General features: G+C 37.9%; 2 protein-coding genes and 1 long non-coding RNA gene across 4 annotated transcripts; 2 read left to right on the forward strand and 1 right to left on the reverse strand.

Moving 5' to 3' along the window:
- Nucleotides 1-1505: 1505 nt before the first annotated feature.
- Nucleotides 1506-11965, forward strand: LOC143892897 (putative beta-1,3-galactosyltransferase 2). Of its 2 annotated transcripts, none has more exons than XM_077397807.1 (11): nucleotides 1506-1856; nucleotides 2641-2737; nucleotides 3000-3064; nucleotides 3214-3419; nucleotides 3541-3604; nucleotides 8474-8546; nucleotides 8761-8881; nucleotides 10293-10380; nucleotides 10466-10591; nucleotides 10711-10820; nucleotides 11280-11965. In XM_077397807.1, the coding sequence occupies exons 1-11, from the start codon at nucleotides 1723-1725 to the stop codon at nucleotides 11426-11428; spliced, it is 1233 nt and encodes a 410-aa protein (XP_077253922.1). In that variant the 5' UTR covers nucleotides 1506-1722; the 3' UTR covers nucleotides 11429-11965. The 2 variants fall into 2 exon arrangements, with proteins under 2 accessions (XP_077253922.1, XP_077253923.1); XM_077397808.1 differs by having other exon boundaries at nucleotides 3003-3064.
- Nucleotides 11966-15037: 3072 nt separating this feature from the next.
- Nucleotides 15038-17297, forward strand: LOC143892900 (uncharacterized). The gene is made up of 2 exons (XR_013255652.1): nucleotides 15038-15274; nucleotides 16870-17297. It is a non-coding gene; the product is annotated as an uncharacterized LOC143892900 (long non-coding RNA).
- A 153-nt stretch (nucleotides 17298-17450) lies between these two features.
- On the reverse strand, nucleotides 17451-22096 carry LOC143892898 (autophagy-related protein 8C-like). The gene is made up of 5 exons (XM_077397809.1): nucleotides 21938-22096; nucleotides 19801-19856; nucleotides 19663-19715; nucleotides 17823-17941; nucleotides 17451-17742 (listed from the first exon to the last, which is right to left on the reverse strand). The coding sequence occupies exons 1-5, from the start codon at nucleotides 21972-21974 to the stop codon at nucleotides 17648-17650; spliced, it is 360 nt and encodes a 119-aa protein (XP_077253924.1). The 5' UTR covers nucleotides 21975-22096; the 3' UTR covers nucleotides 17451-17647.
- Between the last annotated feature and the right edge of the window lie 3142 nt (nucleotides 22097-25238).

The raw sequence follows: 25238 nt of genomic DNA on the forward strand, positions 1-25238 counted from the left end.
GTGAGACTTTTTAAGAGATCATCATAGACACTTCAATAGAGCTTCAAGTCTTCAACGGATAGAGATAGCAATTAATGCAATTAAATAACAGAAAAAAGAAGTGAGAAGCTTCTCCACTGTACACACAAAATATATTATAAAATAAAAATAAAATATAAGTAATAATATGATTTTAACTATTGCAATATATTGGGGGCGATGATTTTTTCACCGCCTATAGGATTATGCACCCCCCCTCTTGAATGTGAATTGACGTCAAAGTCTGCCCACAATTCACATTAAAGGTGGGCTGAAAAAATCATCTCCCTATATTGGCAGATATATATATGAATAAATATTGGTATTGGAGGAGGCCTAGTAAGACAATATTTGGGGAATAAATATTCTTAATATATTGGTCGATATCAGCTAATATATCTGTATCTGAGGGGTTTCAACTTCTAACATAGAAGCCAGAGCGGGAATTGAAAGCGGGAATCGAAGGCTCTGAGGGAAGAATCCTACTCAAGGTTGTCAGAGTGGGAATCGAAAGCGGGAATCGAAACGGGAATCGAAGGCTCTCAGAGAAGAATCCTGCTTCCTTGGAAAATACATCGGGTGGAACCTGATTGTGTATAGACTAATAGACCCATATAAAAACTGAACGAAACAAAATTATATAAAAACTCAGAGACTATATGCAGTCATTCGGAAAAAAACGTGTTTGATAAATTGAGGGGTGCCGTTATGAAAGAAGGGAGTGCAAATATCATTTCACCAAATCAATATCCGCTTAGAATTTCTGCCCGTGTTACGTAATTACTAATTACATAGATAATGGACATGGTACCTTGTAAAAAAAACATACGAATGTGACCGACATCCCATCTGTTGTTTAGTGTCAAGCACGTGCCGTATCACGAGGAGGCTCTTCCAAATTCCATCACAACTTGAGTAATTTCCAAGGAAAGTATACTAAACAAAAGATCATATTCAATACAGTAGTAACAGCTGTTGATTTGTAACTGAAAGCAGAACAACAGAACGAAGGAAAGCTTGATCCTTTGTCAGAGATCTAACGAGGGTTCAATAGGAAACAAGATAAAGTGACTGAAATACCCCCCTTCAGAACTAATTAATAATTGAAATACTTCTAAGTCCTAATAATCATAAAGTTAATTTCATTTGAGCATTATAAGTCACAGTCTGATCCATTTTCTAACATTAATCTACGTGGCCTCTTCATCTTAGAGGTGACCATTAATCCAAACGATCTTGATCGTTCATAAGATAGGCTCCATTGTTATAATTGGACCCACATTTCCTTGTTCATAAGATGTGTCATTGTTATTAAAAATAATAATTTAGATTTACAAGGCTTTAAAAATTAAAAGTGAGTTTAGATTGAAAGGGTATTTATGTAATCTCAAATGCTAGACAGATCATCAGACACGAGTTCGGTAATTTTCTCTAACAGAGAGGGTAGTTAGAGGGATTTCATTTCTCCTATGCAAAGAAGAGCGAGGGGAGGGAGGGAGGGAGAGAGTCAGACAAAAGAACAAAGTTTTATTGGAAATCTCCTCCAATCCCTCTCGTGCATTTTAGTTCAGATTTCCGAGCGTGCTGCAAAAATCAGCTAATCTTGTTGCTAAATCCGAGTACTCGGGTTTTATTATGAATTATTTTCTTGAGATTTGAAATGGGTTTTGGTTGGAGGATTTGGAAAACGCATCTCGTGGTTGTATGAAAGAACATAAAAAGAGGATGTATTTGAAGGGCAAAGGAGGAGAAGCTCCCTCAAGGAACGTGGTGTCTAGAAAATGGACCCTCTTCCTTTGCCTTGCCAGTTTTTGCATTGGATTACTATTCACTAACAGGTAGATTTATTTTGTTTCCACTCACTTTTTTTTTCTTCTTTTTATTTAATTTTTGATTTTTCCTTGTTTCTGATTGGTTTTTACATGTGGGTTTTAGTTGTCTTAGAGATTGGAGCATTTATATGAAGTGGGTGTTAGTGATTTTGTAGAAAATTTGATCTGGTAATGGTGGGGAAGAATGCTTGGGGTTTCGTTTGGTTAGCCCAAGGAATCTGTGTTGTTTCTCCTATTGTTTTCCTGTCATTATGTATTTTTGTTTATGGGGATGTAAATATTTGATGGTTTGAATTCACATTTGTGATTTGATTGAAGAGAAAAAGTTATGGTTAAAAGTTGTAGATCAGGATCAATCAGTTTTTGTCGCTTTGCATTTTTTGGTCTGTTTTTAATTGTCAAATTTTATGATAATTCTCTACAGGTGCTAATTTGCTAGTTCCCTGTTCAGTGGGATCCTTTGTTTTATGTCATTCTCTTAACTTTTTCCCATCTAGGGCTATATTAGACTATATGTATTTCGAATTGTTTGGTCACAGAAAAAAAAAGAAAAAACTGTGATTCTGTCCAACAGAAGGCCCGCATTTTCCCTTTAGGAGATATTAGTATGTTTCCAGCACTCTTTTTTTTTTTTTTTGGTTAGGGCTCAAATTGTTCTCTGGTATGCCTTCTTTTTTCATCTTGGTAAACCATTATCATGCCACATTTTTTTTTCTTTCTTTAACCCATTTAGTTTATGCATAAATGGATAGTTATTGGGTATCATATTCATCAAATGTTTTGGTAGCAGAATGTGGACTGTACCTGAAATTAAAGACATAACCAGGAACAGTGCTACAGAAGAGGAAAAGCTGAAGATAGTTTCAGATGATTGCGGACCAAGAACTGTGAGTACCTTTATTTCATTTGTATGTACTTTATATGTAGTATTCCTTTGAACAGATGGGTTGGCTTAAAAATGTTACAAGGTTTTATTATGCTTTGACAATAAGAAAGCTTCGGTGCCAAATAATTTGTAAACTATTTCCTTGACTATCTGGAGTTCTTATTCTTGTTTGTCCATTTTATATCTCCCTATTCTTAAGGGTTTTCTAGTGTTGTTGTCTGTGGACTGCGATGGGTATTGAGATTTACTTCGTTTTAAATCAGAAGGGTGAAAAGAGAGAACAAAAGGACATTCTAGGGGAAGTTTCCAGGACCCATTCTGCTCTACAGTAAGTAAACTACTATCTATTTTAGTTTGATTTTCATTGAGTTATGAAACTTTTTTTTTGAATTTTATGGTGACTGAAATGAAGACTGCTTCATTTATTGAGCATTTGGTCACAATGTAATAAGAACAATATTGCTTGTTGGAATGCAGAACACTGGATAAGACGATTTCAAATTTAGAGATGGAATTAGCTGCTGCAAGAGCTGCACACGAGTCTATACTCAATGGTTCTCCTATATCAGAAAACAAAAAGGTTACCGAGTCAAAACGGAAATATTTAATGGTTGTAGGAATTAATACTGCTTTTAGCAGCCGAAAACGAAGGGATTCAATTCGTGCTACTTGGATGCCATATGGTTCGTAGTTCAATATGTTTTTCTCTTTCCCCGTGTGGGTCATGCTTATACTATTTAAGTTCCTTGCTTGAATCTTATTTTCGGGAAACTGGGTTCTTTCTTGAAAAATCAAATGAAATAGGTGATAAGAGAAAGCGGCTGGAGGAAGAGAAGAGAATAATCATTCGCTTCGTCATTGGTCACAGGTAGGCGTAAAACTCATTTTCAAGCTGAACTTAGTTAATACTTATTTTAGAAATTTCGTCTGTTTATCCTGTTTTGCATGTGAAGCTGCTTCCTCTGAAAATTTCTTGTAAAATTAGAGGCCACTAAAAAGTTATGTTTTTTTATTTCATTTCTAGGCCCGCATTGTCAATTATCTTGGTTAATTGCTCTACTTTGGACCTTGTCCGGAAATTCAGGGCTCTAGAAGAGTGTGATAGGTTTTACTCGTTTGCTTAGGTATGCAAAGGGACTGTGGATATTTGATCAGAATTGAATAACCATATTTGTAAGGATACTTTTGTTACCATTAAAAAATATATAGGTATACTCTTGTTGAGCCAAAAATTTTACCAAAAAAACAGAAATTAAAAAAACATTTGGTAAAAAAAGAACGGTTACAAACCTACAACTTAACTAAAAAAGAGATCACTAAATTCAAAGAAACAATAAAAGAAAAATGGAAAATAAAAAGATACAGTGAAAAGGAAAAAGTGGTTGCACACCTAGGTCAAGTTAAAAAAGGAGATTCATATCTCTAACAAAAAAGAAATAGAGATGAGAAAAGTAAGAGACCTAGAAAAATAAGGAAAAGTGATTGCAAAAACTACGACTAAAGTAAAGAAGGAGTATTCCTAAATTTAAAGAAAAGTAAGAAGGGAAAAGGGTCATTAGATCTGGTTTCCTAAAGTTGAACTTCGAGAGTTCGAGTTTTGAGAACGTAGGACAGAATAGTATTTGTAGATCAGTATTTGAGGTCTTCTGAGGAGTTCTAACATAGAGATCAAGTGGGGTTTTTGTGTCCAACTAGCAAGAAAGAGACTCCAATGAGGTGGAAGTGCATGCTCTTCTCTTTGGAATTCGGCTTGTGGATCAGACCCTATTAGATCACTTGATTATTGAGGGCAATTCCCTCAATGTTGTTAGTGGTCGAGAGATGACATCAGTTATCCTTGGAGGTCTGTCGACGCCATTGTAGAGATCCGACTTTGAAATGAGGGTCACATTGAGATTCGACATGTGTGGTGATCAACTAACTATGATGTCAACTGGCTTCATAGTTCGGGGTTTGATAGAGGTGAGATTTTGACATTTTACTACCTCCCTGAGGACCCTTTGCTTTTTATGTATTTCCTTTTGTTTGGTTTAGGTCTAGTGTTTTCTTTCTTCTTGTATTGAGACTCCTTCGATCTGTCTTGCCTGGGTTTAATGCATTTACCATTAAAAAAAGAGAGAAAAGAAAAGTAAAAAGCTGAAGTAAAAAATGAAAAGTGGTTGCAAAACCTACAACTAAAGTAAAGAGAAAGATTCCTAACCTCAAGGAAAAGTAAAAAAGTTTTAAAAGAAGTTCTTGCTTCAGAAAGAAATGAGTTATCTCCATTTCTAAAACAGCAAGTTATGTAACTTCCCATGAAGGAAGATAAAACCAAAAGTAAAGGAGGTGGTAGAAGTCGCTAACTACTCGAAAACATTCTTAAAATAAAAAGTCTTAAAATAAGAAAGACAGGCAATGAACAAGTGGATGGATCTTTTTTCTTTTAAAAAGCTATGTAAATGGATTACATAGATGATTTTGTATTATGATGTATGGACTGGTGGAAGTTGCTAACTACACCAAAACATTCTTAAAATAAGAAAGTCTTAAAATAAGAAAGACAGACAATGAACAAGTGGATGGATCTTTTTTCTTTTAAAAAGCTATTTAAATGGATTACATAGATGATTTTGTATTATGATGTATGGACTGAAATGAAAATTCATTTAACTAAAATATTTAAATAAATGATAAATTAAACTTCATTGTGACTAAATACAGGTATTATTACTGAGTCAGACACCGAACATTTGTTTTTTTTAATGATAACCGATTTTATGTCAATAAAAAGACTGAGATGGTCGAGTACAATATAAACAAGACAACTATAAGAGGGATAGAGCTACCACAAAAGGAAGAAGTCAGGGTGGGAGGAAATCGAACAAAGCCACGACTTCTTTAGAAACTCCTTCTCTAGCTAGGCTAGCCACCACCTTGTTGGTGGAGCGACGAATGTGCCAAAACACCACAGAAAGAGAAGCCATCCAATCAAACATTTCATCGAAGAGTCTATCGAACTGCCAAGGGTGTTTCTGTGATCCTTTGAGCCACCGGATGACGTTCAATGAGTCCCCTTCAACTGCCACATTTTCCACTTGATCTTGCTCCAATATCTTAAAGCCTTGGTGAACTTCTCGCACCTCAGCCTCCGTAGCATTCGCAACTCCTATGGGGCCTGCAAAGGCCCACAACACCTCCCCAAGCTCATTTCTAAGGACTCCTCCAATCCCACCCGGACTGGGATTTCCCAAGTTAGATCCATCAAAATTAACCAAATCCAGGGAGCCCACTCTTGAAAGACTTTGCTTGTTCTCTACAGAGCAACACACTTCTCTCCAACCTGCCTAATGGTAAGAAAAAAGTTTATGCCAACTTAGTTTTTCAACTTTTGGAGTTTCTTGAAGTTCTCCTTCGTAAGACTAAGAAAGACTTCCATTGGGAAGAAGACACATCTGCAAGGCAGAAGAGCTCTTCTTCTCTGAGAGGTTCCAAGAGAGTGGCTTCATCCGTAAAAAAGAGTAGACATTTGTGAAGCTCTTCTCTCCTTAGAGACCCAAAGAAATGCTTCCTTTGGGAAGAAGTCATAACCTCAAAGTTTTTGTCCTCATAGAGATCCAAGAAGAATAGACTTTTTAAATGGTTAAATATATTAAAGAGTGGACCCAGAGTCCAAAAAGAGTTAATTATAGGGCCCAGGTCGCCCTCTAGTCCTCTACAAAAATCCCTAGAAAAAACAAGGACTATAAAGGGGAAAAAAATGAAAATCAAAAGGTCCTCATGATCTGCTCCCGCTTTAGCCAGTTTTTCAACAATATCATTCGCCGAAGGACGAATGTGAAAAAACTCTATTCTTTCCTTCAACTTGATGTCATGAAGGCACATTTTCATGTTGACAAATCTCTAGGACCAACGTAGTTCCTACGAGCCCAAGAGATGATTACCACCAAGTCACCTTCAACCTGGATATTGATTCCTTGAGTAGTCGAAAGGATATGTAGACCTTCCATATGCGCTCTAAATTTGGCATTGTTAGAGTCTGCAACACCAACCAGCCCTAAGAAGGATTTATTGATCTCACCCCTGTGATTTCGTAACTCCGCCATCACCTTACCAAGATTGATTTTTGAAACTCCCTTCTCTACTCATCTTCCAACCAAATTCTACCAAAATGTTAAATTTTTGGTAGAGGAATAGTGGAAAAGGTCTTGTCTTTTCTATCTTTCTCTCCTTCTCCCTCCCCCCCTCTCTCTCCTTCTCCCTCTCCTCTCTCTTTTTTCGGTAATGACACCCCTACTTTTTCCACTACTCTCCGAGAGAACTGCCCCGCAACCAAACACCACTTATCACTATTCCACTATTCTTCTAGACAAATCAAATGCCTGTCTCCTCCCTTTTGACTTCTTATTCTACTAGTCTTCGAGCCGTCCCCGGACAACCAAACATAGCCTTAGGTTGGGGGTAGCACCCAGAGAACTTTGTTTCTCTCATGATATGGAACCCTGCTACTGTCTTGGGGTTTACCATGGTCTAATGTTGAATGTCATGTCTCATTACATGTGTATATGTCCACAGTTTCTTCAGTAAGATCTTGTTTGAGTCCTTCCTGGAGGTCAGCTTTGTAATGATGACTTAGGAGCTCCTAGATTTCACGAGGATCAGAGTTGAAATGGATTCGCATGGCCAGTTTTCCGTAGCAATAAGTCAATAACACAAACTTTACTGAGAATAGAAAAGGGAGGGATGAGCTGCCCCAAGAAAAAAGCAGCGAGAGAGAGAGAGAGAGAGAGAGAGAGAGAGAGAGAGAGAGAGAGAGAGAGAGAGAGAGAGAGAGAGAGAGACATAAATCACAAAAGAAGAATCTATGAAAACAGAAACACGATTATTCAGGGAAATTATAACACAAAAATAAACACCATTATTAATGATAATTATCTCCTACTATGAGCACGGATTTGTGAACCCTTCCCAGGCATACAAGTCTGCAATTTCATTTGTACTTTAGGGACATGCACAAGAACCGGATGAAGCAGATTGCATAAATGGACAATCTCCAAAGTAATATATTGGAAAACACACGTTTCTTTGAATCCAAATCTTGAATTGGTTTTATTCCTTTCTATACAGGGTCTCATTTCATGTCCTCACATCTTGCAATTATTTGGTTGGCCACTGAAAATTTACCCATTAATATCATCTGCATTCATGCCTGGAGATATCTGATGGATCAGCCTTGCTGTTACCTTCATCACGACCTTGTGATACATAGTATGAGGGCTTAGACTCTCATTGGCTTGTAATTATTTTTGTTTTTCTTCCTAACCCATTTTTGTCATCCACCTATGTAATTATTTCTGTTTTTCCTAGTTATTTCTTTATTCCCATATTTGTGATTGATGATAAGTGAAAGCAGGATTTCATTGTCTGAGTGATAAATTATGGAGAAATCCATTTTCTGTTAAGAAAAAAATGAGTTGCAAATATTGGTTAGATTTGAAAGCAACTATGGTCTTGGGATTTTTACATTATACATCTCATTTCCCCTTAGTAACTTTATCTTAGATGGAGAAGCCCAACCTCATTGTCAGTAAAAAACAAGAAACCCTTATGCATATTTGTGATATAGTTAACTAGTTGTATTTAATAGTAATTTCTTCTATTGTTGATGCCGATCCCATGTATGTCTTCTCTAACTTTGCTTGAATACATATTATGAGTTTAATGAAACTAGAAGCTAATTAGTTGGACTTGTCATGACCAGTGCTACACCAGGCGGTATTCTGGATAAAGCTATTGAAGCTGAGGATAAAAAACATGGAGACTTCATGAGGCTGGTAATGCTTTTCTTTATCCTCCTCAGATTTTCTATTTATTATCTTTCATTTTAATTATATTTATTTTATAGCATTGTCATCTATCCAGATTTTTTTTGGGGGGTGTAAGAGTGTTGCCCAATAGCCTGCATACATGTATTACTCTATATTGTTTTTTGTTTTCAAATAAACATCCTAAGATGCTATGATCTGTTCATCATTTTACTTTGAGCAGGAACATGTTGAAGGGTACCTTGAATTATCGGCCAAGACAAAAATATATTTTGCTACTGCTGTTTCTTTATGGGATGCAGAATTTTACATCAAGGTTGATGACGACGTCCATGTAAATATAGGTGAAGAGTTTCTGCCAGTCTTATTCCTTGCGCCTTTTTAGAATGTCGCAATTTATTCTTTTGTTTCATTTTTTCCCTCTAAATTTGTGACGAGAGAAGGTTAAGATCCAGCATAATGGGAAATACCCATGACTTCATAGTGATTCTCGGGTTTTAGTAATGCTAGAATATCTCTATATTGCAGTAATTACCTATAGATGCAGGTAAAAAGAAAAAAAATGACCGGTAGATCTATGTGTGATTGTTTAGCATTGATTTCCCACCAATGCTAGAATGCTGGTGGCTAGTTGTGGTCTCCTGAATAAAAGAAAGGCACTTTTGAGAAATTGGAGTTTACAAGCGGATGTTTGATTTATTCTGTGAACTGCATAGTTTAAGAGTTTTTTTCCCTCAAAGCATGAGTTCTTCCATGCAAAAAACATACCTATTTTTTAATGATGTCTACAATAGTTTTTTTCTTTTTTTTTTGAAAAGGGTAGCCAAATATATTAAAGAAAAGAGACCGAGATGGTCAATTCAAAGATAGAAGAAACCAACAACAAAAAATAAAAATACAAATACAATAGAAGAGATCATCAGGGGGAAGAGAGTCAAAAAGTGCCAATGATTCCTTGGAAACTCCAATCTAGCAAGGCTATCCGCTACGTCATTGGCAGAACGACGGACATGCTGGAAGACCATTGGGGCCAATCTCACCGAGTCAAAAATCTCATAAAAAAGATAGTCAAATCGCCAAGGCGGTTTCTAAGTGTCCTTAAGCCAACGAATCACATTCAGTGAGTCTCCATCCACCACCACGTTCTCAAGGCTATCCCTTACTAAGATCTTCAAACCTTGGTGCACTGCTCGCACCTCAGCTTCTATAGCATTCGCTTCTCCTGCGGGACCCGTAAAAGCCCAAATAATCTCCCCTCTCTCATTTCGCAAAACGCTCCCAATACCACCAGCAGGTCCTGGATTTCCGAAACTAGAACCATCAAAGGTCAGGCGCAGGGAGATCTTATCTTTGTTAAAATTTGGTGTGTTTCTTTAGAGATTTTTGATGGAGTCAATGTCTACAATAGTTTTAGAGATTTCATTTTTTTTCTTATACTTTGTTAAAATTTGGTGTGTCTCTTTATCTGAGAATCATGTTCTTAGCTTGAGGGAGATCTTATCTTTTGGGCAAAAAGGGCTTTCCATGTAAATTCAACTCAACTCAACTCAACTAAACCTTTGTCCCAAACTAGTTGGGGTCGGCTAATGAATCCTTTAGAAAATTTTCATGTAAACTAGTTGGGGTTGGCTTTCCATGTAAACATTGTTGGATAAAAAGGCATGGGTGATTTAGTTCATGAAGGAGCATTGTTGTGCAGTTCTCTATGTTATTTGTCGCTTTACATTGACTCCGTCCACTTCCAAATTACTGCAGCAACACTTGGAACCACTTTGGCTAGACACCGGTCAAAGCCTCGGGTGTATATTGGCTGCATGAAGTCTGGGCCTGTCCTTGCTCAAAGGTAAGCCCTCTCAAAATGGTTCAATTTCTGGGTGGGTGAGAAATTGTTGAATTTTAGTTTTTCATTTATCATTTGCATATGGCAGGGGAGTGAGGTACCATGAACCAGAGTACTGGAAATTTGGCGAGGAAGGAAACAAGTATTTCCGGCATGCTACTGGTCAATTATATGCCATTTCAAAAGATTTAGCTACTTACATATCAATAAATAAGTAAGCCAACTTATGTATGTTTTTTTATCAAACAAGTTGACTTTATTTGGACTGGAAAGGGTGCCAGTGTTGGAAGTTTCCGATCTCACTTTTGATGTTTCTACTTTCAATCATCTCAGGCATGTGCTTCACAAGTATGCAAATGAGGATGTCTCATTGGGGGCTTGGTTTATCGGATTGGATGTTGATCACATAGATGATCGCAGACTATGTTGCGGCACCCCACCTGGTAAAGTTCTTCTGTTTCCAGTATTTCAAAAAAAAAGTTCTACCGTTTCCAATGAATATCATGCCTCCAAATTTTAGCGTTAGACCTGACACATTGATGCCTTTACATTTCTCCTCACTATTCATTTAATGGAGATCCCTTAATGGAAAGTACATAAATCTACCAATTTATGGGAAATGGTAAAAGTTTTCATTCTAGGCAATGGGGCTTTTCTTGCTTTGTCAGACTTTTGAAATACCGAGATTTTCTTTGTACTGACCCATCCGGCTTTATTTGATCATGATGATCGGTGTTTCTACATACCGGAAATGTCTCTCTATTTTGTACTTTGAAATGTTTCCTTTGTTCTGTTATGAGTTATGACTGCCCATGTTGTACCTGTTCATGGAAACTGCAAAATTTCATTGTCGGTGATCATAGAACTGAAAATAACATCCAACAACTGTAACTGTAACACAGATTGTGAATGGAAGGCTCAGGCAGGCAACATCTGTGTTGCCTCGTTCGACTGGAGTTGCAGTGGTATTTGCAAGTCTGCCGAAAGGATCAAAGAAGTCCATCAGAGGTGTGGGGAAGGTGAAAACGCTCTGTGGAGTGCTGTTTTCTGAGGAAGACAGAAGATGATGGTGGTGGAGTTTGTGTATGTGGTATATGTAGAGAATATATGTAATTCATATGTAGAATTATAGAGGACTGCTGGTGGGGGTACCTTTTCCATTTTATTAGTAGGGGAAGATCCCTGAAGCAGAAAGGTAGAAAGAGGTGACCAGTTGTCACCTCATCACTGCCGCCACGTCTCATTCTTTGAAATGCTTGGATTGCCATTTATGTTGTAACTTAGTGTCTCATGGCTACAAGCTACCCAATAAGTTCTCTGCTAATCCTTAGGCTGCAGGCCCTTGCTGCCTTTGTTTCATACTGATACTGGAGTAAATGCCACATTAAGTGGGCAAAGTAAGTGCTGTGATTTGCACCTTCCCACATTGTAACTATGTTGGCTGCCTGGATCTTGGTTATATGTGCCTTTCTTGTAAGCTTTCTTTGTACCTTTTTTGTTAAATTTTTTTTTGAATGATAGTTGTCATTTTTCTTAATTTTTTATTTACAATTGATTAAATTTAGTTATGCGGAGTCATTTCCGGAGATTTCAGTTTGTTATTCTGCTTGGAGATTTCAGTTTGTTATTCTGCTTAGAATGAGAAGCCTTGCCTAACACACCCTCAATGGACTACTTACATCCAAGAAATACACAGTTACCATCTCAATATCTTCACATTAGCTAAGGGAGTCCTTGTTGTGTCATGCATTCCCAAACCTATATTGTATATAGCTATTGATAGAGGGGCGAGAGTTTGTGATTATACGGAGAGGAGGGAGATGGTGGGATGGCATGGGTGATTAGCATAGAAGAAACCTCAAGGACGATGAGATTGAGAATCCATCCAGCTTGCTTGGCCTTATTGGTTCCGTTTGTGTTCGTTCTTTTTTTCTCACAGGTTAGTTGGAGGCGTTGGTTCGAAGTCCTACTATTCCATCATATGGTGTTCCTTGGGTCCTCCTCGGGTTGCTGCTTTGGTTGGATGGTGGCAAACAAAGGAATCAATGCCTTTGATCGTCTCAAGAGAAGGAGAATCCACCTTCAGTCGATGCATATTCTGCAAGAAGAACGACGAGACCTTGGATCATCTATTACTTCATTGTCCTTTCATGCGGTGCTTTTTGTACCTCAACATTAAAGATTTGGCAAAACTAGGTGGATCCTTTCGACACTAGTGCCCTTTGCTTTTAGTTGGCATCTGTGGAAGGAACATCTACATCTTCGAAGATAAAAAGAGAAGCTTTGGGATGATTGTGATGGAAATTAGGATTGATATAGTCTCGTGGGGAAGAAGTGCCAACATGTTATCACATTATAGCATAGGGGAGATTCTAAGAAATTGTAGTACAATAGCTAATGAGAAAGGAAGATGGGGTGAAGTTTAATTTTCATGGGAGTTCCAAAGGCAAACCAGGTGGGTAGTAAAGTTTAGTTTAATCTTGGAATAGTCCTGAGATGGCATACAACCCCCTCAGGTGGGTAAAGTTTAATTTTGATGGGAGTTCCAAAGGCAAACCAGGCCTAGCAGGTATTGGTGAGCTCTTTTCCTTCTCCGACCTAGCTGGGGTGTATGAGTTGGAAGCAAGAGCCCTCTCCTATGGGCTTGAGATAGCACGTGGATTCGATGGCGGGCCCTAATTATTGAAGGGAATTGGACAAAAGTGTCGGTGTGGGCTTCTAAAAGATCTCGTGGCCCATGAAAGTTGGCTACTATCATATTGAAAACATAGACCTAACCTTGGTTATTCACCCAAAATTCATTCATATTATGAAGAGGTCTGCTGATAAGCGAGCGGACAGGCTTATGAAAAGCAGCGTACATAAGGGAGAGGTGGTGGCGATCGACTCTAGTTAGTATAGATTATAGAATGTATGTACGCGTGGGATAGGCTGGAAGGTAGGCATAATTATTGATGCAGGGATTTTCGTCATTGTACATAGGTTTCCTTAACAGTCACTTTTCAACCAAAAAAAATCCTCTCGTTTGAGTACAACATACACATGGAGAGCAATATTGAGTGAAAAAGATCAATTCATTTCTCGGTGGAGTCATGCACGTTAGGTCAGTAGTAGCTGTCAGCCCTTCCCCGTAGGTCCTGAAATGTTCGTCTGCTCCTCCTAATAGCAACTCTGCGGGATTTTATAACAACGGGTGTTTCCATTGTCAGGAGGGTAGAACTCACCCTTAAAAGCTAGCCGTTGAGGGGAGGGTGCCCAAGCCCTTTTAAGCCCATCCACATCTCGTCACTTTTCCTATGTGGGTTCTTGCTTTCGCGTGAAACCCCCAACATCCATATCATGTTAGGTGACTCCGATCACTTTCAGAAAAGAAAAGGGAAGAAGATAGTTTTCTAGTGCTTCACACCTCATTTGTGTGTTGCCAGTCCTCGCAGAGAACTTCTCTGGAGACTATTCTTTCTCCATTTTAAATAAATTTCTCTTATTAAGTACTAAAAAAATGGAGATCCGGAGCAAGCCCAATGAGGTGGAAGTCTAAATAAATCAAAGGTAAGACCAGTTTGCCTTAGTGGACGTGCCTTTTGTATTACATTATGGGTACACCCTACCGAAAGAATGCTTTAGACACTTCAGTAGGGTCTGAGTCAGCATAGTGGGTACCACCTCTGATTGATTCTGTATATGGGCCTAAAAAACACTCCAATCATGCAATTCTAACTGGTCATTATGAATTGTTGCTTGTATGTTGACATGTTGTACGTGTAAATACCATATAAAAACTCTATAAGATCGGATATAAAACTCTATAAGATCGGACAATTAGCATGATTTTTGGGTCGAAGGAGATCCAAAGCCTGGCCTACGAGGTAGGTGGTTCATCATCAATCAAAAGCAATACCCACTAATGTTCTAGTGGACGCGCCTCTCTATGTTACATGTGTCCACCTTGTAAAGGTGCTAAATAAAGTGAGGAGTGCCATTATGAACAAAAAGTATTGCTGGTATTATTTCACTTCTTTCCAACGTTGATGAGTAGCAGAAAGAAACGAAGCTTAGAAGAGAGAGGCTCAGGCGACCAGCTGTTTTCCACGTTGGTCAAGCCTTAAGGCGAGCCCCCTTGTTTACTTACGCCACGCCCTTCTATTGGTTCTATAGATAAAGAATCAGTTGTAGAAACACCAGCAAGGGAATGTTTGGATACAAGGATTTTAAAATCCTGGATTTCCTCAAAATCCTGATGGGAGAAGAGAGACCATCCATCGTTTTCTGATTCCTCACCCCTCTTTTCGTCAAGCAAGAGAGTATGAGATTTGCACTTTCATGTTCTGATAATTGCAACATCTCTCCTTGTCTTTTATTAATTAACCAGCACTGAAGTAATCAAGTTATTACTAGGGGAATGCTAAACTCATGGGCGCCCATGTAAAAATGGGCTGAAAGGGCACCCCCATTGGACGTCACCATTTTGCATTTATAATGGCAGCAAAAGAGAATTAAATGCCCAATGGTGACGTGCAGCCAATGGGGGGCGCCCATAAATTTTCCCCACGGAAGCCAAATAAAAAAGAAAAGACAAAGTGAGTTAGTGCAGTTATCAAAACCAGCCAGTGACAATACCAATACCAATACCAGTGGCCGTTTCATCATTATCCGCCTTAAAATAGAAAAGAAATGGAACTCCAGCCGAAATCAAGCTGGCCGATTTTCAACACTTGTCCCCACTTTTCAACAAAGAAAAAAAATAATAAGAATTGTAAGATTCCTACCTAACTTAGGGCGCCTTACGTATTCAAATATTATAAAAACCCTCACACACACCAAACCAATTTCATACCATATCTCATCAGAACTTCGACCTAACCATCAAACCTCAGCTTCTCATTTCTTTCATACCCAGGTACTCATTCCTCTCTCATATTTTATTGCTTCAAGGTTTCAGATTTTCTTTTCTTAGCTCTTTTTTTGTATGAGTTGAAAGATTTGGAGATATTCTGGTTTTGGGGGGGGGTTTTGCTTCTTCAATATATGATTGTTTTTCCTTATGATTTTTTGCAATACCCTTATGTTGGGTAGTTTTAGGTAGATCTTCTTATAATCCGCTCATGATTTGTACTTAGAAGATTTTTAATAAAAAGGATGGCTGCACAAACTTAGATCTTTTCTTTCTGCCCATAGCCTATCTTTATTACCTAAAAATCTGAAAAAGATGTGAATAAAAGCAAAATATTCATAGAACAATAAGAACAAAAGAAAACTTGGGTTTGGTGGTCAACGAGTATATGTAGCATGATGTTCTTTGTTTAACGGTTTATTTTTCCTGTTTCTTAGATTTAAAGTTTCATCTGCTTCGTAAAAAAACGATTGAACAAAACCATTTTTTTTTATTTTTATTTTTTTTTTTGAGAAAAGGGAACAATTTTCATTAAAGAATAAAGATCCAACATCCCAGTACAATTGGACATAGGCGTGAGAGACAAGTTGTAGCCCAACGATCCTCTACCCCAATACGACCAGTCCAAGTATAGACTAGCACCTTAACAGACTCTGTTTACAATGACCCTCATACCAGATTTTACAACCCACTCTCTAGCCAAAGCATCGGCCTCACATGGGAGCCAAGTTGTCGCCCAACGATTGAACAAAACAACTTGGCCGTGTTTTTTTTGTGTGGGACCATGTCCATGTGCAGCTTGACTATAATACAGAATTTTAAGAAAAAAAACCAAGCATAAAAGGAGGAGTTATTCTCTTATTTAAGATTTTCTAATTCCATTTTCTAAGTTCCAACTTAGTAATTTAGAATAGATAAAGACTAAGAGTTTCTACTGCTTGATTTAACAGTTTTTTTTTCCCCACTTGCAACTTCTTGGTTCATCACTCAGTGGCCAGGTGGTTTGGGCAATAGTGAGTCAAGAAATTTTGAATTTTTTTCACTATTTAGTTTAAGGTTTTAAAGACCCAAGATATTAAATAGTTTATTAAATTTATAAGTTCTAGGCGAATTACAACTTGGGATTCAAGAGTCAGGCCAGCAGATTAGATAGTATGTTTTCATATTTGGCATTTGTAGGGGTGTTTATTTACGTATATAGATGGAATCACCAAGTCTGCAAAGAAACATCTGGTTCAATTAGAGTTTCATTCAATTTCCACTTTCTACTAACAGAGGAAGTTTGATCAAAGGAGACCTGAACATTTGCAAACCAGTGTTTTTTTTAACTGTTTGAAGGACCGACCCAATTCTTAGGATTTATCAACGACGGCAATTTTCATGCTAGGCACATCTATGTTGAACAATCTTCATTCAAATGGGAAAATCCAAAACTTCCACTTTCTGTGAGAATTTAAGTTTCCTGTTTCAAAACAATTCAATTGTTTGAGAGAGAGAGGGAGAGATTGTAATGAAGAAAATTGTCATGGAAACAAACATTTGGGGCTATGGAATTTCAAATCCTCTGATCCCTACTAAAATAACTTTTTGCTATTGATTAGGGCTATGGCTTCTGTGAACGAAAATGCGCCTGGTTGGGCAGATCAATGGGGGACAGGCGGCACTGGGAGCACAGAAGTGAACGAGCAACCCAAGGGCAAAGAAAGCAGCGGCAAGAAGAAGACAGACATGAAAGCCGTTGCCTCTGTGAGCTGGGAGAAGACCAAGACAGCTGCTACAGTTGGTGCACAGAAGGTCAAGAGTGGGGCATCTTTCAGCGTAAAATGGGTCAAAGCTCAGTATCAGAAGCGAAGCTCCAAATGATTTTTCTCAGTTTCTGTTTCCCTGGAAATGTTAAGAACCCTTTCCTTTTATTCTTTGTTTGAAGATATCTGTTTGTGTGAGGTTTTATAAATCCTCTATTTTATCAGCTAGAGACTTTTGTATTATAGACTACTAAGTTTGAAATGACATTACTTTCTCAACATCAGATTCATATACTGGAAATTGATGAACTCCTTTTAGAACCTATAGGACGAAATAAAAGGGATACTCTCACTATTAGAGATATCTGTTTCGAGTAGGATGTGGCTTTGTTTACTATAAAATTTTCCAACAACCAAAACATAATAGCAATGAAAAATACTAAAATAAGAAATCCATCAATATCAATTCCTCGAGATTTGTCTGTTTTATACTGCCAACATCTAGATAACCATTGTTCCTTATTCAAAATAAAAATAAGAGAAAGCATTTACCAGCGTAAATATGATCCCGGGAGATCACTCAGAATATATACACCTTCCATGTCTTTGTTTACATAGGGTATCATAGACTGTCTTAGAGCACTCCGAACGTGTTCTCACCACTGTAAGTCATGTAAAGAAAACCATCAGCATCCTTGTTTTCCTCGTAGATTGCAGACATCAAAGCAGCTGCAAAGACAAAATGGAGTATGAGAATAAATAAAATGAAGAAACAAAAATCCTAAATTTTGGGACAGGTTCTCTCTCACCAGTGGGAGGCAAAACATTCTTCACAAAGATGAAAATGGCCTTCTCAGCACTTAGTTTAATTCTTTTCCGTACCACGTAAACAAACTGTCCCACTGTCAAATCTGCAGGAACCAGATATCTGCATTCATAGGCAAAATGATTAGCAATCACTGTTAATAAGTAGATATTTAAAAACTCCTGGCCATAAACAAACTGTCCCACTGTCAAATCTGCAGGAACCAGATATCTGCATCCATAGGCAAAATGATTAGCAATCACTGTTAATAAGTAGATATTTAAAGACTCCTGGCCATAAGGAATAATAAGTCATTCGCTATTCAACCCAATTAATAAGTTAAAATTCAACCCAATTAGTACATTAACTAACTCCGCCTCTTTGTTGGCATTGTAAGCCAGAAATTCAATGCCAAAAGCAAAGTTTGGCTGTGCTCCACACATCACGTATACAAATATGGATGTGTGTGCCGTCCCCATACCTTAGGCTAAAGATGGATGTAAACCTTGCTGTGCTTATCCAGGTTATGGATATAGTTGTTTCGCCAATATGGATGCTCTTATTGTACTTGTCCCCCACCTTTCTTTTCACTTCTTTTTTTTATTGTTTTCCTCCTAAAATCCTATTGATCCTTTGGATAATAATCTGAGGTAATATGCCAATGTTGCAAAGGAAATAACATGAGAATGTCAAGAACCAGTGACACCAAAATATGCTTCAAAATGAAGCTGTATCGATATCTGTTCATGTGTGCAGGGTTTCAAAATTAACTATAAAGCTCCACACACCCATGATACATATAATCCTCATGAGCAACACTACCAGATGGTCCAGATCTAACTTCTGATTGGGCAAATTGACCACTCATTAAGGCAGAGATAAATATTTACGGAGGAACCTTTTGGACCAATAGATCACTTAAACAATGGATATCAGATTAGATGGAATACAGAAAAAATGACATCGTGCCAGCTCTTTTTCTTTTTTCTTTTTTTTTTGAGAAAAGGTAACTCTATTAATTACATTGTGCCAACTAAAGCACTCATGGATTGAACATGACTGTTTGTACTTATTTTGTACACCAAGCAGATGGTTGATTTAAAAATGTGGGTGCAAGAAAGATAAGAAGTCTAGGGCCATTTTCCAGCGCATGTACACATGTATGCGATAATCAAGGCAACACACAGTGGCATGCAACACATGAGTGCATACAAACAAAAGGAACATTATTCAACAACAAATAATACAAGGAGAAAATTCAATTCTGCCCAAAATTTAAATGGAGGATTCTTTAACCATTGTATCACCTATGATTGTGAATCTTGGATCAAGAATTATAAGAATGTCCTGAAATTTAGTCACTTAAGCTAGTTTGTTCTAACTAGTAAAAATAATATAATAAATACATGAACAGAGAACAAAATTTTTGGTAGATAAACACACAAACCCCTTAGAACTAACATATAACTTTTAACTGGCCTAAACTGAGAAAAGAAAAATTACTTCGAAAAATCGATAAACGTATAGATTTTCAGATCCAAAGAGAAGGTGCATATTGCGAGAACATCAACTATCAGAATTTTCAGAGCCAAAGATAATGTAAAAAAGTAACATATTTTGAATCAGCATAACATCCAATTCTGTAACTAGAGTAGCATGGATATCTGGAATAGCATTAAGTTAAACAATTAAAACGTTACGATTTGCATAAATTCATAATGGTGACAATGTAAGGAGGAAATAATAGTCCTTAAAAAAGGACAGAAAAAAAAAGAAGAAGCATGCACACCCATATTTAAGATAAAAGTTAAAAAGGAAGACTCGCGGCAAAACCAATTACTGACTTCTTCTTATCAATATCTGGAATGTCACTCCTTTCAGCCTTCTCTACGATCACCTACTTGCAGAGGACAGTATCAAATTGGATAAGCACATGATACCAAACATAAAGCAGTAAATTGCATAATAGCAAGAGTTCTCACTGGTATTCTGTCGGGATACTTCTCCCTAATACGAGCTGCTTCAGCCTGCCTCCTCTCTGATATACAAGAATACAAACTTCAGAAAGGAGGCCGGAAATTAAGGAATTCAAACTCAGCCACAAAAACTATTTTGTATATCACCGTAAAAGCACATGTTAGCAACTGAAAATCTGAAATGTGATCCATCCAGAGTCCCAGGTAGCAGATTAAAGGTTAAAAGAGTTTCTGAATAGTGGCAAAATGGGAAATGAAGAACAAAATTTGCACTCATTTGAAGATATTTATTGGGAAAGCTGGTGTCTGAGTTTATTACTTGACTTGTATAGCCTGGCGCATCATGTTGATAGAGAATACATGGCAAAATGGAATGGCATAGTTCTCTCTTCTCTAAGTATCAGATTTTCCAAGCAGCAGCCCTTGGATAAAAAGGGAAGGTCGTAAATTACAGATCTCCTCTATTGAAAAGAACCAAGAGCAGCCATACAACCACTTAATCATGTGCCTAGGTGCCCCAGACACAGATTCGACCATCAGTTTTGATTCGGATTTCGATCCACATGGAAGTAGAAATACTTCATGATCCTAGGCGCCCCAGAAATAGATTCAGACATCAGTTTTTGTCCAGAGTTTGATAGCTGATGATCATGTCATTTCTTTTACTTTTCAACTTACTCATTTTATTAATGGAATGACCATTAATATTTCCTGGATATATGAGGTTTTTGGTTATGTGGGTACATCTAAGAATCAAACTTTCAATTTCAGCCCGGACTTACTTCGCACTTCCAGTCTTCATTGAAGTCGAGGGATATCAGGCAAAATTGAGATTTGCTGCCATAAGTTTAAAATCATTGCCCCAAGCACACACCTTATACAGTTATATATGCATGCATATGAATGTATGCAATGGCTACCCAAATGGGCGTTGTTGCCCAGGAAACCTGTAGCTTGGGTTGTTTATCGTTTTTTCTACGTCGGAATTAGATCCCCCGTACCCTTTAAAGGCTTCTGGAAGTTATTCCCATTTAAATAGTTTTTGCCCCTTTTATAAATTAGTCAGGTGTAGTATGGCATAAGTTAGCTAATAAAATAATTTAATTGCTGGATTGTGCACGACTGACTTCCATAATAAATTAGTCATATGGCGCACATCCATTGCATGTATCTTGACACAAAAATAGCAATGATAAATTTTGTCCGAGCTTTTTGTTTTTTGATAAACCGTTGATCATAACTGAAGTCCTAGGGCTCTTGACTCATATGTCACATATTCCTGCATTGTCATGCTTGTACTGGCATAATGATCTATGTAGATGGTTGGTGTTGTGAGAAATTAAAATGTATAGTACATATATAAGGTCTGGGGAGAGAACTATGGAGGAGAAAGATATCAAAACAGGAGCAACACCAGCTCCCAGGATCCATCTATTCACAAAGATTGCATATTTGCTCCAATAACAACACCTCTTCAGCATGATTATGCCCAAAATGTTTCAGCAAAAGCAACGCATGAAGTGAATGTGGATGATAGGTATAGAAAATGAATCTTAAGGAGCGTCCATTCAATAGTCCAAATTAATTACTCAACTCTGGTTGATTAACTCCAAAGAATAACAGAAGTCATTGGTGAGACTATACATCTTTTCCCCTACTAAATTCATGAAAACGTGTATATACAGGGTTCCAATTGAAAGTAAAAATAAAAATTCGGGTGTAAACTGTAAGACATGATCCAGTATTCCAGTGTGAAACATCAGAAACAAATTATAGGGTGACACATAAACACAGCTGTGTGATCAATCTGTTAGGTATTTGGATTTGGGACTACTACTAATCAAACTGATGATGGCACAAACCTGATAGGGGTTTGTCCTTTAAGAAGGCCCATTAATTACTCAACAAATAAAACCTTTCTTCCTCACCTAAACTCCAAAATTGAAAATTTTATAAAGATGCACCATTAAACTATCAAACAAAAATAATCAACAAACATCACAATTATGAGACGAGATTAAAGATTTAGACAAAGAATTACAAAAAACAAAAAATCAACTTAGGGTTTCATGATAAACTTTTCAGTCCGTACCATCCAACTTAGGGTTTCATGAGACAAAAAAAAGGTAAAAAGAAAACAAACCGAGAGCATGTTCCAACTTGAAGGAGCCTTTTGCCATGGAACCGAATATTAAAAAAAAAAAAAAAAAAAATTCCCCTGAGAAAATTAGGGCAGAGATGAAGGAGAGACGAGAGGATTGTGAAAGATGGGGTTTTAATATTTAGAAATTTCGTAATACAGGGGCAAAGTGGAATTGCAATTTCCTGCCATACAAGGAAAAAGAACCAACCGTCGATTATTTTTTATTCCGATGCTGTTTAATCCTGACCATCCAAATGCAAGGGATTGGATTGAAAGGCTAATCGGATTCAGAGTAATGCGAGCTTTACCATAATGGGAGTTTCTATATGGTGTGTTCACATAGGTGAGTTTATTTTTGGAAAATACACTTGCCCATCTTGTTCGAAGATCCAAACCGTTCGTTTGTTGGGTTCCTGTGAGCTAATTATCATCTGCATATGTTGATCCTAACCCTCCAATATGCAGATGGATGATATAAACCGTTATAGATCTGAGGCCTGTGGACATGATATTCGGGGCACAACTTAAAAACGTTGAGTCCCAACATTTAATGGTCTGGATCTTCAAGCAAGGTGGGGGCGGGGCCCATATATTTTTGCTGGTATGTCGCACATCACACCGGTCACCTCCTGAATGGAGACAAAAGATGTTGTCTCCGTTCACCCCGCGAAATGCCTTCTACGATGGATCCTAGAAAATCCCTACAAAAACAATTTGAAAGGGATTCTATTTACTATCCTTCTAAATTGGTTGCAACTGAGGAACAGGGAAGGAGGATTTTTCGCCTAAAATAGAGGAGCCGTAACTAATTTTTCCCAGAAGAGAAACAAAAAGAAGTGGATGTGCTAGGGTGGTGCTAGGTTTCTTTTTTGGGAAAAATACAATTACACCCCCTCAACTTTCTTACATTTTCAACTATAACCCTGAGGTTTCAATTTGTGTAAGGTAGAGCCCCTCTTTTGAAACACTGTCAATTCTAATGAAGAGCCCATACCCCGCTACAAACCCCATACCCAAATCCAAATACTACCAAAAACACAGTGGGCCCACATTGTTTGGATGACCGAACCGTTCATTCCATGGGTCCTGACATACATAGGGTGTGCCCAAAAAATAAGCTCCATTGGATCATCCTAGCCATTCGATCCGTCGACGGACCGTTAACTGAGGGGATGATCCTAGCCCTTAGATCTATGGAGGAACAGGACAATATGGAAACCTATATAGATTGGAGGGTTGGGATCATCCTATGGATATGACTTTTGGAGCACAACCTATTTACTTTGTGGCCCATCAAATGGACAGTTTGGTTTTCATCATCCTATGTTTGGTATACATCATCCTATGGTGTAATCCGTACAGTGCTTTTTGAAAAATATTGGACTATACGGGCTTATTAAACCATATAAAATCCCCGCTCACTAAAAAAAAATGTGATGGGCCGCACTCTTTGGCTCTCTCTTCTACTTCGTATCTATTTCTTCTTCTTGTGCATCGCACAGAGTCGCTTACTAGTTTCATCCCTACTGTTCGTTTGGTCCAATTCGAAGTGTAGATTTATTGATTAAATTGATCTTTAACCGAGTTGCTAGAATCTTTTTTATTCTTGAGACTTTTGTGGGATTTCCTCAGGAAACCCACGTTTGGTTGGTGGGCCCAAAATAATCCCAGGATCCAAAATAACCCCGCACAAAACCCCATGAAGAAAAAAAAAAACTCCCAGGAACCAAAAATATGCTTGAGAAGAATTTTTTTTCTTTCCAACAGTTCAAGCAACTAAACAAAGCATTTTTTTCCCCACCATAGTCCGGTCAACCAAACATGAGATTTTTATTTTACCGGAATACTTCTACGACATTTTTTTCCCCACCAATCTCTTTGGATTTTTTTTCTCCCACATATTTTCACTCCCCCTGCATTACGTGCACACCTCCTTATAACCTGATTTGACGTGAAAAGTATGCAATTTTATGTCAAATCACGTTATAAGGGGAGCGTGCAAATAATGCAGGGGGTGAAAGTATCATCACCCATTCTTTATTGATGAAGTTTTATTTTATCTAGAATCTCTTAGGGCAGTGATATTCAACCCCCCCCCCCCCCCCCCCCAAGGAACCAAAAATAAGGTTGAGAAGATTTTTTTTCTTCCCAATAGTTCACTCAACTAAACAAAGCATTTTTTTTCCCACCATAGTCCGGTTAACTAAACATGGGATTTTTATTTTACCGAGATACTTCTAGGACATTTTTTTCCCCACCAATCTCCTTGGATTTTTTTCTCCCACATATTTTCACTCCCCCCGCATTGCGTGCACACCCCCTTATAACCTGATTTGACATGAAAAGTGTGCAACTTTATGTCAAATCACGTTATAAGGGGAGCATGCAAATAATGCAGGGGTGAAAGTATCATCACCCATTCTTTATTGATGAAGTTTTATTTTCTCTTGAATCTCTTAGGGCAGTGACTCCCCCCCCCCCCCCCCCCACCGGCGCCTCAGCAGTTTTCGTTAACTTTTATGAAGGGGTGGAGAAGCAACGGTTAACTCCAAAAGCATAAAAGTTGACGATTTCTGTTAGGGGGGATATCACTCGCCATCTCTTAATCTCTATACCTTAACTTGTTAAGGAGTCCTCCCGTTCTTTGATTTTGCTTGGATACTATAGTGGGGCCCTTGATCTCATTGTTCTGATGACCGGGCCCTATGGTCAATTAGATAATTCTGAATGCCAATCCGAACCCATCAACTCTTGAATGGTCTTAACCATGAAGGTTCTACATCATGCTGAACGGAGTGTAGGCCGATGAAGCTTTACATCCTACAGCCCAACATGCACACAAAAGTGACCCCACAATATCAATAACCACATCATCATATACATGTGCGACTTGTCTCCCGGCCGATGTTTCTTAGCATTTTCCTTATACTCCTGGTAAAAAATAAATAAAAAAGAATAGCCTTGGTCAATGGCAGCCTCTCACGAGCGTGTTGCCCTTTGCATATTTAATGCCTTCAATTGAATAAAGTCTGCTGACTGCCCACTTTTCTTGACTAGGCTTACACTGAAAATTGAGAGACAACTTGGAATGAAAGATTCAAATACCATTATTATATTAAACTCACTGTTAACATATATACATTACAGTATATATATATATATATATAAGAGGAATGATAACAAATCAGCATTTCTAATACAGAGAGTGTTTCTAAGTTTTGAGAGCTTCACATCTCCATGGCTTTCTTCTCGACCATTTTCAGTTGCTTCCATCATCGTAATGGCACTGGGGCCGTATGTG

This window comes from Tasmannia lanceolata, unplaced genomic scaffold (assembly GCF_043159265.1).
Source record: "Tasmannia lanceolata isolate RefF3 unplaced genomic scaffold, GAP_Taslan_0.1 ptg000015l, whole genome shotgun sequence".
In the NCBI taxonomy this organism is placed as follows: Eukaryota; Viridiplantae; Streptophyta; class Magnoliopsida; order Canellales; family Winteraceae; genus Tasmannia; species Tasmannia lanceolata.